Source organism: Telmatherina bonti, assembly GCF_933228915.1.
Source record: "Telmatherina bonti genome assembly, chromosome: 4".
NCBI lineage: Eukaryota > Metazoa > Chordata > Actinopteri > Atheriniformes > Telmatherinidae > Telmatherina > Telmatherina bonti.
The window spans coordinates 8,456,665-8,472,720 of record NC_136622.1 but is presented as its reverse complement, the minus strand read 5'-3'; the positions used below and the strand labels follow the sequence as shown (position 1 = coordinate 8,472,720).

At 41.8% G+C, this 16,056-nt stretch overlaps 1 protein-coding gene across 1 annotated transcript; it reads right to left on the bottom strand.

Annotated features, from left to right (window-relative positions):
- Positions 1-895: 895 nt before the first annotated feature.
- Positions 896-12,584, bottom strand: gpr37l1b (G protein-coupled receptor 37 like 1b; the record flags this gene model as incomplete). The annotated part of the gene is made up of 4 exons (XM_079239656.1): positions 896-1,069; positions 3,799-4,170; positions 4,340-4,648; positions 11,892-12,584. The coding sequence occupies 4 exons, from the start codon at positions 12,582-12,584 to the stop codon at positions 896-898; spliced, it is 1,548 nt and encodes a 515-aa protein (XP_079095782.1).
- Positions 12,585-16,056: the final 3,472 nt, after the last annotated feature.

The window sequence follows — 16,056 nt, the reverse complement described above, 5'->3', positions numbered from 1 at the left end:
CTTGGCAAAAGAAAATTACACTGGCTTGGTGGTGGTCCGTGCTCTTGTGTGCTTCTAGGTTCTGTTGTGACATTGAAACAGTATTAAAATGTTTTTCCTCAAACAGACCAGGTTTTATTTTTAAATTTTGAAACTTAAGAATTATAAACTTGTTAATACATCATTGTTTTTATTATTAAAATGATACTTTTTCTGTTTCAGAAAGCTTAGATTTTAGAAGTCGGTTATTAAAAACAATACTTAAATTTGAAAGACTTTGCCCATCAGGCCTTCGTGAGTAAAATATGAGTCTGGTTGGTTCTTTTTTTTTATCAGATAAAGAAGAGCTGAACAGCTAACCTTGCCTCCAGCAGGTCGAACTTCGTGTTCGAGCAGCAGACCTTACCTTCTGTCCAAGACAATCATTTATATTAACTGTTACTCTAACTGAGCTTCATTTACTTTTCAAAAGAACACAAACTTCACAGCTTTCATCCAGAGCGTGGCCAGGATTTCCCCTCCACTCTGCATCCCGAACATGACAGCAGGAGGTTGACGAGAAGAGTCCGTCCAGAGTCCTGAAACAGGCTCCTGCTGTCACAACAGCTGGTTGTGCAAGAACAGCAATTTTCTCATCTTCCTACGGATTAAACATCAGTTCCTGGACAAGCAGGAGGCTGTAGAGTCCACAGACAAGCTTCTTACAAACAGTCTGGCTGAGGAGGTGTGGACAGAAAGACAGGTGAAGGATGATGATCGTTGTTGGTCACAGATGAAAGGAAACAGGGGGACAAGGGGACGGAAATATCGAATAGAGGATGAAAGTGTTCACAGCTAACAGTTAACACTAAGAGATGATTGGACAGCCAGGACGACATTGATTTATAAAGTGACAACTGAAGAGGGACACTAGGCTCTAGCTGGAGATGGACAAGATGGCCGACGTGTCTTTAGCCTTGTCAAAGAAGATGGACGTCTCATTGGCCGCCTTCAGTTTGACCTGGGCAGAGCCTGGTGAGCCTTGAGCTGCGGTTGGCTGACACTCCTGACAACAGCAGCAGCAGCAGTCCATGAAAGCCTGACCAAGAGCCTGAAACACAGATGGATTCTTAGTCTCTGTCAACATTAAAAGCACAATGCAGATTCATTTAATGTAATTTAATTCAACATCTGAGTCTGTAGACTAGATATTCTCTAGGCTCCTAGTTCTATAAGTGCATCAAAACCCTAATGTTAGGAACTTAATTAAACTAAGTTCAGAATCATCAGGTAAAACATGAAGTGGCCTCTACAAGATGGCGCTGTTGGATGCCACTGGCACTGAAGCTGGCCATCTCATTACACAGGGAGCTCCTTCTATGTTCAATGTCTCTCACATGAAACCAGCAGAACTCACTGTGAGTAACTCTTTCCTCTGTAACCTGATTTTATAGATTACCCAACTGCTTAACATACAACAGAGGACAGAGACACTAAACATTTAGGAGGAGAATATACTTTCTTTTTTAATCTTGCACTTATGTAGGCAACCAACTATGTTTCAGATATATTTGTTCATGTACTTGCTTGTGTACTACATTACCAGAACGTTCCAGTGGGGACACATTCGAGTAGGAATGGACAAAGTTGGTCCTCGAGGGACCTGTCCTTCAGGCTTTCAATGTATCCCTGTTCCAACACACTTGGCTTCCATTAAATGAATACAGTAATGCACAAAGGCTGATTAGTTTGAGTCAGATGTGCTGGAGCAGGAAAACCTGTAGGATCATGGTCCTCAAGGACCGGAGATGGGCATGCCATCCATCCAGCCATCCATCCATCCATCCATATTCTATTACATTGCAGGGTCATGGAGAGTGGGAGCCTATCACAGCAACTACTTGGTGGGAAGCAGAGTACATCCTGGTCAGATTGCCAGTCCAGGAATCACACAAAGAGACCAACAACAACTTACACTCAGTCTGAAGGAGAATGTAGAGTAAGCAATTGACCTAACAATGACTAAAGAGTCTGTTGTCCATTACAGTCAGAGAGCTGTTTGTTGGAAGCTAAGGTTAAGGCCAGGAGCCTATCTGAGGTCGGATCCTAGGGGCACCACTTTCCCGTTTCATCTGCACCGGTGGAATGTGAGTATGTTGGACAGGAACTCAAAGATGGTAAACCATGTCAAGCAGGGCAAAGCCAGACAAAACAAAAAGAGACTTATAACAGACAGATCAGTTTTCTGAACTCGGTATTCAGAGCAAAAGATGAATTGAGCCTAGTTGGTTCCATCAGGATAGTGTGTGCTCACAGTATCATCTCTTGAAGCAAATAATGAGAGTTATTGGGGCCTAAGAATCTCAAACTTTTCTAAGACACTTTTGGTAAGCAGAATTAATGATTGGGAGGAGATCTTTAAATTTGTTGAACTGTTTTTGTTTTTTTTTATTGGGGGGGGGGGGATTTAAATGTCATTTGGTATTTTACAAACTTGTCCATTACTAGTGGTGCAAAAACTGTTTTCTTTTGCTCAGCTGTGCCCCCGTATCACAACTATTAGCCCCCCATGGGGACTGGGCCCCTCAATTTGGGACCACTGATCTATGTGACATGCACAATCCTGACTGTGCAGAGGCAATGAGATGATATAAAGACAGTGTTCATTTTAAACTTCTTCAACAAGTTTGTCTTCAAAACTTTGTCATTTTCCCTCCCAGTTGACAACATGACATGACATCTGCTCAAATTGGTTCCTACACTGCCCCTACTGGTTACTCACATATTACAGCTTTTTTTAAATCTTTCTTTAAAATCTAAAATTGATTTTTGAGGATGTGCACAAACAAATCATGAAAAAACAAACAAAAAAAGGAAAGCATACTCGTAATTAAAGATATAATCTCGGCCAAACTGTTGAAGCTCTGTTTTTCTTGCTGGATCTATCAGTAGCCTAGACAAAAGGCACGTTCGCACCAGGATAGTCAGGAGGAGGAAATTTAGACACCTTCCGTTGGTTGGACTCTCTTGCACACTCTACTTCACACAAGCAGACCAAACCACCTGGACATCATGCAGTTGCAACAGCTCCTTGTTAAGGATATCACCAAAAACAACCACTGACCACGGTGAAAGGATAAATTTAGCTCCTTGATTGGCCAACATCGAAAATGACTCGATCACTCCAAGCAAACAATAAAGCAATGGTAAATGTGTGCAGTCATGAGTTTTTGTCCAGTATGAACAGCAGGAGAAGTAGCCAGATATCCAGCATGAACGGTGCACCTACAAGGCTGCCTCTCTGTGGTTCACTAAATGGTTAATTTGCTTTCACACTGTAAGTGAAATGCACCAGGATTAATTTACAAGTGAACTAAGACTGGTAGTCATGCAGACCAGAGCTCACTTTGTTGATCTCCACCAGAGTGTGTGTTCACATTCACCATATTCCAAACAAACTGTACTATGTGTGGATGGGGAATCAGGATTAATTTAAAAGGGACCAAACAATACCAGAGCTGCACCTGACTTAATCTTCCTTGCAGGACATTTTTATTTTTTACTCTGACGGCCACAAAGCTTTTTGTGTAGCTGTCCCAACATTCCCACGTCTGAGTCCCTAATGCTGCCTGTAGACTAATGTCTGAGTCTGCAGCTATTGTATCATTTCTTTCATCCAGGCCTCTGCTCCTACTGGTCCACTGAGGTCCTCTCAGGAACGTAATTTGGTTCTTTCACTTTCAGTGCAGACTGTGGTGGAACAAGATACCCTTACTTTTCCTTACCCTTCCTTTTTCAGATGAGAATGCAGTTACGTTATCCGTTAACCACCCAACCTACCTTACACAGACACAGCAGCAGCACCGGTGTCACCGAAGACTTGAAGAACAGCAGGAAGTGATGTAGCAACGCCAGCATGGAGGCAGTGTCTTCGGACACGGTGATGTGAGTGTAGGCCAGCGTGATGTTGCAGACATGCTCAGGTAATGCGCACAGCCCGTACACCACGGCTAAGGCCAGCAGCGTGCAGTTCAGCTGCCGCTCCACCGCCTGGTGTTGCTGCCGCTTCTGGCTGGAGGAACGGTCATCCTGGTTACGCTGTTTCTGGGAGGAGCTGGAGTCGCTGTTGACGTTGCGAGTGGCCATTTGGCAGAGGATGGTGAAGAGTACGGGGAGGCAGAAGTAACAGCCGAAACACCACCACATCCGACCCTGAAGAGATAAGGAACCTGTTGTTGAACTTAAGCACTGACAGCAGTGGACTGAAACAATTTTTCAAATAACACTGTTTAGATTTTCACAGAAATTTAGTTAAATTTGGGTTTAATTACAATATATGTTCCCCATCCAGGAACATTATGAACACATGAATCTTCCTCACCTGGTGGTACCTGAGCAGGAGGGAGTGGAGGGAGTCGGGAAGGTAAAGGGACAATGGAGAGGACAGGGTGATGGTGCAGGAATCCACCAGCCGGCCGGTTGATGGGGAAACAGCCTGGCTGAACTGCCACAGAAAGATTTCAGGGCTGGACAGCAGCAGAGCAGCAAGCCACACCAGCAGCAGCCTCAACAGCACCGAGCGGCAGCGCTCCACACGCCGAGCCTTTGATTGTGACGAGGAGGTGGCAGCGTGGAAGCGATCGATACCCAGAGCACACAGAGTGAAGGACGTGATGCCTAAAGACACAACCTGTGTCAACGAGAGGGGCAGTGTGAGTGTGAAACCAGTCATTGGCTGAGAAACTTCCTTATAATTCTGAGTTCTTCCACTTGTGAGCCTTGAATTTTATTGTGAAGTGTATTCAGGTACAAACACTCCACTGGATTTTTTTCCCCCATTTTTCAACTTGGTTTCCTACACAAATGCAAATACACATGTTTGTGTTACAAAAAAATTAATGCTTTTTGTTTGATGGTTGCAATATTCAAGTAACCATTAAGGGGAGTATAAGGACTAGTTTGACCAGAAGTGAGGTCACAGGGTCAGTCATAGTTAAAGCAATGTAGGGCCAGACATTGTGTCCTTGTTCATGGACCTTATGAAACCATGGTGCTCCAGTCTACTTTAAATCATATTTATCTGATCAACACCAGTTAAAACATGCAATAATTTGCCTTCTGCACCTGCCGCTTTGATATGGTGTTCCACAGGGTTCTAAATAAAGACCACTTCTGTTGTTTCTGCAAATGCTTTCCACATTTTCACAAATATGATAAGGCGCACTACATTATAAAGCGCACCCTCAATTATGGAGTCTGTTTTTGTCTTCTGGTCACACATAAGGTACACCGCGTTATTGGCAGCTTGCTAAAACAAAACTAAAACAAACTAACAAAAACAAAACAACGTATTTGGTTTAACTTTATTCAACAATACTTATTTGTAAAACACACACACACATTTTTTATCAGTCCATTGTGATAAATCAATCAAAGCCCTCATCTTTTGTGTCAGAATTGAACAGCTGGGCAATTTCGCCATGAATCATACTCGCTTCATTGTCAGAGTCAGTGTCGTTGCTGCGTGGATGTTCAACGACATCGACTTTTGCGAAAGCTCGGACAACAATCGATGGAGATATGTTAGCCCAAGCATCTACAATCCACTAACATATGGTGGCAAAAACGCGTATTACGTCCGATGCAGTTGCCCAGTCTTTGTGATCGTCTCTCATCAATTGTTCCTATGAGGCTCGCGACTTAGCTTTAAATGCTCTGTTAACACCAATATCCAGCGGATGTAGTCGTTTCGTTAGTCCTCCCAGGATTGTGACAAGCTCAGAATTCATTTGCTTTACTTGATTTTTTACAGTAGCAGTGATATGGGCGCGCATGGAGTCATTGATTAACAGAGATGGTGATGCGTGAAAAAAACCCATCAGGTCTCTTTACATACACCTCTCCTACTATGCCTCCAATGGTCTTACAGTCAATCAAGCAGAGCAACATTTTTACTGATTTTGGGATTCAGCACACACATAAGGCGCACCAGGTTAAATAGCGTACCGCCGATTTTTGCTAAAACCAGTGGCTTTTAAGTCCCCCTTGTGGTCGCGAAAATATGGTACTTTGGACAATATCATTGGGAAGTGTTTACATTGCTTTGCTGAAGACACCCAGCTCTATTTTTCAATTAAACCTTAAAAAAACTGATCTATCACTTGAACTACAAACTTGTTTCAGAGAAGTTAAGGTCTGGAAAAAGTGAAATCCATTACTTCTGATATTAGACAAGACTCAGGTCATTGTTTTTCAACCTATGTAAACATAGTTTGGATTGTTTTACCTCATCTTTTATTTATTTATTTATTATAATTTGTCTTTAGGCACTAGCAGCAGCTCTCTTTTATCTGTAGAATATTGCCAAAATTAGAGGCATTTTATCCCAAATGTAGCTGGCAGCGTGTTTGGCACAATGTTTATGTGCTGCCATAGTAATGCCGGAAGTTGGCATTAGTGCTGTTTTTCTTTGTGAGTTTTGATGTAAATCGTTTTTTTGTTTTTATTTTGCACAGTTCTGGAGTGTTTGGTTGTATTATTCTGGACTGCTCTGATGATTTTGGCCATTGTTTGATCGCTGTGCAGCTGTTTCTGTAGGGAGTTTGCGTCATGGGTCATGTGGCTGTGCCCCGTAAGTTGTTCACTAAGCGCCAAAAAGAATCAAGTAATAGAGACATTGGGAGGCGTTTTATGCTCTTAACAATTCTACTGCTGGTCTGAAAGGCGAACACGGTATGTTTGTTGAGTTATTTCTTTAGTTTATGGATATATTGTAAACAAGGTTTACATTGAATATTCAAAACGTGAATATTTTCTTATATATTTGTGATTGGAAAGGAAAGTTTGAGCCTTGATTTTGCAAAGACATTTTGTCTTTCAGTTTTCACGGTGTTTCGTGGTTCAAGGAATAAAGAAACCTATTCTTACTTATGCATCAGTAAGAAGCGTGGACATTTTATGACCAGAAGATTTCCAACCAAACACTCCAGAACTGTTAAAAAAAAAAGAATTCAAGTCACATCAAAACCCACAAAGAAAACAGTGCGAATGCCAACTTCTGGTGTTACTATGTCAGCACATAAACATTGGGCCGAACACGCTGCCAGCTACACTAAGTGATGCGGAAAGGTGGCTCCAAACCTTCATCTTTTCTAGGCTGGATTAGTATTTTACTAGATTTATACTAGATTTAGTATTTTATTTTAGTCCTTCAGCTGATTCCAAGCTTCCAAAGCCTGATGCACCAAGCATAAACACATTTCTTCCATCAGGACTTCTTTACATAAGATTCTAAGAATAGGCTTGAAAATTCATATTACCGTATATGAAAGCCCTTCACTGTCAGGTTCTGTATTAAAGATCTCATTATTCTATGTTAGATTACTATCACTGATGGCTTGTTATTCCCAGAAGCCTTTAGTTTTTAGGCCTTTCTCCTTTGGAACAGAGATTTTATAATTACTTGATTTCATTAATACTCACAGTATTAAACACCACGATTAAATGAAAGAAAAGATCTCTCAATGTTGTAATTTTCCATAATGGATTATGTCTGAACTGGACCAGATCAGAGCAGCTTGTGCACAAAGTAAAAACAAAGTTAAAAACATCTGTGTGTTACCACTTGTGTTGCTTTGTTTTTGTTTGGATCACCAGTCTTTAAAGCATGGCAAAAAAGTTGCAGAGAAAGGAGGAAAAAGGAAGGATACTCAGCTGCTTTGTACAACAAACTAAGACTACATCTACACAATCAAAAATAGAGGTACCAGCTTGTACTTAAAAAGGTACAAATGCTTGTCGCTGGGGGTGTACTCTTTTGAGAGACATTTCTGTAACCTTCAGTTCTGGTCTATTTTTGTACCTTATCAAGTTATGTTTTTTATGTTTTCACAGGATTAGGCCTGGTCCATGCAACTTAGCAATATTATCTTATCTTTAACCTCGAAATAATCTTCAAAAACTCAAAATACTGACCAGCCATACACTTAGTTTGCAGCATCTGACCTTCATTGTCTGGTGTAGTAAATGACTGTTAAGTCATACTGCTGTCATCACTCAACTCTGCTCTAGTTTGTAACATTACAGCCATTAACATTACAGTTTTCAATGCTGCAGGTACCCTTATGGTCGAAATGGTACAAATTTGTACTTTATGTCACTTTGAACCCTTTTTCGTACTCTGAAGGTGTGCTTCTGGTCTCTTAAAGACCAGTATTGTACTTTTGAGAGAACATTTCTTTAAAATGTACCTATAGGTACAGAAATGTCCTTATCTTGTACCTCTATTTTTGAGAGTGTACTGGGTTAGCCCATTTCAACCGGATTTCCTGTAGGCAGGACAAATAAATATATATTTTACTCAATATCCCTTCCAAGTACCAACACAACTTTGGAAAGTTAAGATTCTTCAGATGTGAATGATGAGCATCATTGCAGCTACAACCATGACTGTAGACTCAGTAAAACAGTTATTACCAACCAGATGCAAATCAACTATATGTATGAAGCAAAACTGTTCTCCAGTAACAGATGATGCTGCAACAAATTAAAAGCAGTCCTGTTACACCAGCAAAGGCCCAGTAAAATACTGTAGTTGGTCCACATCAAGCCTATTGTTCATTAAAATCCATTTTAGGTGAAATTGTAAACTTTTAAAGGATTAAATGACATTCATGTTTACTTAATGCAACACTAAACTAAAACCTTATTGTATCATTTACAGTTTTCTAACTGTGCATGTACTGGGTTGGGCTGCAACTGGTTAAGTAAAAATCACTCGACCTCATATTATATGGATGAAAGAAAAAACTAAGATGTCGATAGTTTCACTGTTTAAACACAACCGCTTTGGTTTTCTGAAAGTGTATTTAACCCTTTCATTCGATGGGGTCACTGGCCCTAACTACTAGTCATGAATGAGGATGGTACCCAATAAATATATAACTGAACGTAGATGCATACATTGTAATTCACCAAGTTTGCCTTTGTTTCAAATAGTAAATAAAAAATATTACAGTTATGTTTTTATATAATAATTACATCATATAATTATGATTCTATATTATTTTATAAAGGATTTTTAGAATACATTAAAATAAATTTAAAGTAAATTATCACTATTAAATAAAAAAAAGTATCATTGAATTTATCTGTTATGGCTGTGATGACATGCTTTTGTCCTGATTTGATTCGATTCCAGTTTTTATGGTGCCGACTCAATTTACATTGTGATTATATCAATTTTTCAATATTGCTGATTTTTTTAGATTAAAAACAAAAAAATTTCCACAGTTTCAGTTTTATTTTCAGCTGGAAGTCAAAGCTAGATGTTTCTCTTCGTTTCCAAACTTTCAACTCGGACTGAAAAGAAAAGGTTTGGGTTTTTTTTAAACAATTTTAGAACATAGTTTGCAGAGAGAAGCCTCCCGTGTGCAGGTTGGAGACCAGAAGCCATTTTATCTGTTTTCTCCTGTTTATTTGTAGGATTTATTTGTTCTTTACACAGCAGAAAACATTTAGCTGGAATGAAACTATTTGGTTAAACTTAAATGTATTGATACATAACCACTGAGATAACAGTAACATCTGGATTACTTCTGTCCATACTGGTACTGAGGAAATTCATAATGGTGGCATCCCTGCCTGGACCAGTTCCCAGTTTGCATCTGTTACTCATACTTCCTTTCTTCATTCCCTGAAAATTTCTTAATTTATTGATCATTTCTCTTCTATTTTCTGTATTTTTCCTTATGCTGATACTAAACTTGGTTTACCAGTCATTTCTTCTGTTGCATCATGTTTTATGTCTCTTTTAGCACTGGCCCGACGTCAAACCAAGAACACAGACAGACAATGTGCTCAAAACTGTCAGTTTTATTTATCTTTTAAATGGAGCCACTTCTTGCCCTGCCTTCCTGACTCCACCTGCAATCTCTCAGCTTGTCCTTCCTCTCCACCCACAGCTGCACTGGGTCACCACATGAACACACACCTGTCCACAATCATCACATCTCCAGAAAGCTCACACCTCCATGGCATCCGCCAGTCTGTCGTCAAGCTTCCCGATTCCTTCCTGAACCTTGTTTGGCTAAAAAACTTTTGGAATATTGTGAGTCCTTCATCCCAACCATGACAGGAAATGTGTTTCTGGGATGAGCAGCAGAGTTGAAGACATGTGTAGGAGAAAATGCCGGAACTGGATGTGAAGGAACGACCTGCTCTTCATCGTCCAAGCCAGAAAAGTCAGAAGCAATGAGCCGTTTGGAACGATTAAAGGGGAATAAACATGATGCAGCAGAATAAATCACTACTTTAGGTTACTTTGGAGGTTGAGTTTACAAGCTGACATGACGTCCAGAGGCCACAGTGACTAAAACAGATGATGACTTTATCTTTCTCAGGCATGTTTCATGTGCAAGCTGCTGATTATGGCTCATTATTTGACTTCCGACGGCCCGTCTGGTGTCTGCAGAACGCCGACAGCGACTGCTGTTTGTGTGTTTTACAGAAGGTTAATCATCATTAGATGAAAATGGGTCACATCAGTACATCCTGGACATGGACAGCCAAACTGGAATCATGTTAGCATGGAAGGAACAGACCAGTCAGCAGCAGTGGACCAGTGTTGCACTGGTCCTCGGACCTCCTGTCCTGCATGTTTTTAAAGAAACACTGCTTTAACACACCTGAATGAAACAAAATACTCTAGATGAGGCAGTTTATTAATCTGAATCAGTTCAGTTGGAGTAGGAAGACATCTAAAACATGCAGAGCAGTGGGTTCCGAGGACCTGCGCTGAAAAAACACTGATGACAGCCTCACTTGTGTTGCGCTGAACTAAAACAGTCACATGTTCAGAGAACCCCGACCAGACCTGGGTTTACAGATGAGTGAAGCAGACTTTCATCCCCAATTTGTTCCCGTCAAACCTTGAAAGCAGCAGCCGGACGTTCCAGCAGCCGTAGTAACACGTTACCATGGAAACCGACCCCAAAACAAGAACAACATCGGTATCTTAAGTGTGCAGTTTGAATTGAATAGAAAGACACCTTCTCTGTGTGCTAAATTCAGTTCTGTCCAACGTTTTCTGCAGCTTGGTCACTGGATCTGTTTGCTTTCACACTGTAACGGACCAGGGACGCTCGGTTTCCAAGAGTTTGCATCTTTATTCCGACTAACCACTACGCCACCGTCCATCCGCATGTAAACACGCCGACTCCCAATCAGTCCTGCATGTAAACAGTCAACTTATAATTTAATCAAATTTAAATCAGACTTCAATGTTTTATTCTCAAAACTTTTGTTAATTTAGGGTTCTTCACAAAAACATAAAACCGATCTGTAATACCTGTAAAATCTATGAAGACGAAACGCAAACCACCAAACTGTTTCAAATCCAGATATCTGATGCTTTCATGTTTTCTTTTGACCTGAAATGAAGGTGGATTCTGGTTTAAATGTTTTGGGTTTTTTTATTGTTTAAACAATCCTGCAGGTTTTCCATGTACCCTGTCCCTTGCCTTGGTAGCGGACTGGTTTATATGAACACAGTCCTTATAAACTGGACTAATGTGGATCCTGTGATGGATTCGCTCCAATCAAACTGCAGTGATTTGGACTGAATTGGTTTGAGTTTCTAAAAGTGCTTTTCTATGACTGTTGGGAATTACAGCTGCATAAATAAAGCTGAGCAGGACTTAATTACATTTAAAAAATGTCATTTTATGTCTTATTATTTACAAAGAGAATATTTGCATCTTTGGAGACAAACAAACGAATGAGCAATACTTTGTTTTGTTTTTTTTGGTGGAATTTTTAGCTTTTGCAGTTTTCATTGGTTTTCTCTCCGACAACACGAGGAGCACACGGAGGATCAAGACGTCTCACACCTGATAAAAAAATACATTTTTCAATGCAGCATAAGCCCCACCCACCTCCATGTAAGGTACCATACGGCAGGTGATGTCACCGAGTATCCTCCTATGGGAGAGCTGGTTGATGACCACCACAGGAAGGCAGAGCACCAGGACCAGGAAGTCCCAGAAGGCCATGCTGGCCAGCAGGTAGTTCCAGGCGGATCTCATGTAGTAGTTGTTCCAGACGACGCACATGACCGCCATGTTTCCCACCACACCCACTGCCAGCACCAGGCCGGCAAGGAACAGCACGGCGTAGGCGGCGTACGAGGCCTCCACCAGCGGGTAAAACGGGTTGAAGAGTCCGGGAGCGTCAGGGCCGGTGCTGTTGGCGTGGAGGTTGACGTCGTCTTCATGATTGTCTACTTTCGTTGTGTTGCTGAACTCGGTGACTTGAGGCGTCGTCACCCAATCATTTTCAAAGGAATGGCTGAAGGTGGACTGCTGCTCGTCCTCGTCTGAACCATGGGCCTGGCGGCGGTGGCGGTCCAAGTCCAGGTCCACCATCTCAGACAGAGGGAGGCTCTGTTCGGGGGTGTAGGCGCCATCTGGACCTTTCACCAGCTTGCCACTCCAAAGGGTCTCGAGGTTGACACTGGAAGAGGGTTTATCAACGGTGACCTGCTGCTTTTCGGTTTGCCCGACGCTCTTTGCTTCAACAAACACCAGCGGCAGGTGCAGACACAGCAAGAAGGCAGCCAACGAAGCCATGACGCTCAGTTTAATGTCTAAGACCACAAAAATATCTAAAAATATTCCAGCAGTGGTTCCAGTAAGTCCCAGTGCTCAGGAAGGACGAGCCTTGTGTCGGGAAGGTTTACAGGCTCTTTCAGAGAGACTGATCTGGTTGGGTCCTGGAAAACTGTCACCAAGCTGCACAATTCAGAGAGAAAAAATCTTAATGTTTACCTCGAGGATTTTAACATGAAAATCTGTCAGAGATGAAAAAAAAAACACAACTCCAAACTGAAGAGCTGTTGGGAACCAGTCCAGCTTCATTAGCCTGAGATCCTGACCAGATAAAGTTCTTCTAGTTAAGCTCCCAAACTTTGTCACTTTACAACTTGCCTCTGGTTTTCCCATCCATTAGTAATCCAGACAGAGCTCCAGGAGGATGGGGGAGCAGGGAGAGCGCGGGTGTCCGTGTCTAGACCACTGCGTCGGAGCCGAAGGCAGCAGCGAGACTGGGCGTCCTGAAGCTCTGAGGGTCTCTGGGAACAAGCAGCTCTCTGCAGCACGGCTGGATGGATCCTTTGTCAGGGACACACACAGGCATACAAACAAGGCTGGCACACACACAGATACACACATTTGTCTGCACGATCATGCACGGATACTTTCTTTTGAGCTTTTGGCTCTGACTTTCTCACACAAACACACTTTTAAACAGACTTTCAGCTCTGCTGCCCCCTGGTGGGGAGCCCACTGGTGGGGAGCCACTGGTGGGGAGCCCACTGGCAGGAACTCTGCTGAAAACATGATGTCTCACTCACCTCAAAGAAATCACGCCACATTCAGCAAAAACTTTCCACTCGAGGAGCAAAAACACCAGCCCAGATTCGCACAACATCAAACACACACACACACACACACACACACATTTATCTAGTTGTGTAACCGAGATCATTTTCAGGTTTTTCACCTCAGAACCAGCTGGTTCAAGACATCGATCTGAATCCACTTCCAATAAACAGCTTAAAAACTCAAAATCTAAACAGGAACTCTGAGTTCTGGTTCCAGATCAGCTGGTTCCAGACTGCCGTAAAAATCACCATGGCAACCACTGACAGCAACCAGTCTCCCACTTGGAGAGAAAGATGAGTGAACCAGGAATATGAGGAGAAGGTCTAGAAAAAGTCAACACTGCTGCCTCTGCTGCTGGGAGAGATGCATCATGGGAGAAAACTGAGTCAATATGGAGAAAGAAATCCTCTGGTCTACAGACTGGATGGTTAACGTCATTAAAACTGGAGCACGTGGGTTCAAATTTAGGTTTAATCCCAATGTTGAAACTGTCCATCCATTTTCTTATGCAGGAAGCTGGAGTCTATCCCAGCAATCGTTGGGTGAGAGGCAGGTCCATCCTGGACAGGTCGCCGGTCCATCGCAGGACCAACAACCATTCACAGCTTGGGAAAATTTACAGTAACCAATTAGCCTCACATGCATGGCTTTCCACAGTCACAGTATCTGGAGAGAACTCACACATGCAAACTCCCCAACACATAAACCTCACAGCCAAGGCTTGAACCAGCGACCTTCTTGCAGTGCCCCAGTCCGAACCACTACTCCACCATGCACACCCATTCAAACTAACGGTGTGGAATAAAAACATCCTTCAGCAACTGCAGTCAAATTGTTTTAGAACATGATTGGACTCATTTTAGTTCTGTTTCACACTAACTGATGCACTAAGTAAAGATAAGAGTCTTTCTCCCATAAGCAGCATCTCCCCTGGGTGGCTGCACATCTCCAGCTCGGGCCCTCTGCCAGTCCTGGAGCTTCATTCTTCATTCTGAAATATAATACCCACATTCAGATGATAGGGTCAGAATCAGGCTGATAAAGTGGAGAGTGAGTGAATATCACATTTCTTCCCAACCCGTGGTAAAGTATCAGAACTGCACTCTTCCCTGTGAATAAATCCAGTCTACAGCCAGGCTGTAGTTCCGCTGCCTGCCAGCAGAGGTCGCTGTTTCTCCACATGAACGGAACCACCGAGGCGCTGCCGCTGCTTCACACTTCATCAATCCTCCCGAACCAGCCAGACAGTCCCTCCTTTACGTCAACATACAGCCCAGGGGCCAGTACCTTCCTGCCACAGACCCAGTTCTGGCCCACAGGATGAGTTTGATCAAAAAATAAATAAATAAAAAGAAAGAAAGAAGATTTTAACTGATATTTTAATAAAATTAAAGTTCCATTCAGATGAGGCTCAGGGATGTCCAGCTCCAGTCCTTCAGTGCCAAAATCCTAAATGTATCCCTGCTCCAACAAAGCTTATTTAAACAAATCACTCATTACGCTGAACCTCACTGGCCGTTGGATCCATTTAATAGAAGCCAGGTGTTACGGAGCAGGGATACACTGAAAACCTGCAGGACAGTGATCCTCCAGGACCGACTTTAGACACTCCTTCTAATCTATCTTTTCTATCTTTCTGACTTAATAAACATGACTTTAGTTTGTATGAGTCAGTTCAAGTGGTCAGGGTTATTTTACACATGTGGAAATGTTCACATATGTGTCAAATAACCATTAGATCTTGCAAGAAACTAATCATAATATGAAAATCATAATGTAATTAAATGTTTAGTGAGCTGGATCCAATGTGATCTTTAAGTTGTTGTGCGCAAATAAGAAATTATGTAAATATGTAGAAATGGGAGATAACTAAATTAAATTTATTTTGTAAATAAAATAAATGAGATAAAAAAATTACACATTTTTAATAATTCAGTGTTAAGTTGATAAAATTGTTAATAACTCAAAAGAGGACAATTTCAAGTACATAAAAAATCTTTTAAAATTAAAATGGTAAAAATTTGCACAATTTATTTATTTTGTATATGCAAATAACCCCTCACCCATAGGAGCACTACAGATACAGACACTGCTGGTGGAGTAAATACACTCTGTAAATAAACCTAAACAGGGGTTTTAAGTTAAAAGCGACTGAAAGTTTCTCATTCTGAGTTTTCATCAGTTGATGCCAAACGGATCAAATTTCTGATATTTTTCCTTTTATTCAGCATGATCGGGAACTTTAACATGAACTTTGACAAACATTGATCTGTTGATGAATCCGCTGTGTTTCTGTCTGATATGAGAAACGTCAGTAAGTTATAACCGTCCTCAGAGGCTGATCCAGGTCAGCCCAACAGCCTCCATGTGTCCAGTCAGGTGAGTCCAGGGGTGGCTGTGGACACGCTGTCCTGCTCCGTCCACTCCTGCAGATCTTTATAAGGTCATTGGTCCCTCCAGAGGAAGGTCAGCGCATGCACACACACACACCTTATATGGAGGGGAAAGTCAGTGGAAATTCCTCTTTTCTCTTAAATCCCATCTAAATCTCCTAGAAGCTGAAGGCCATGTTTGTTTTGGAGCAAAGCTGCTTCGATATAAAAACCAAGACGTAAAGAGGATGAGTGGGATTTAACCCAAATTAAGACGTGCACGTCTA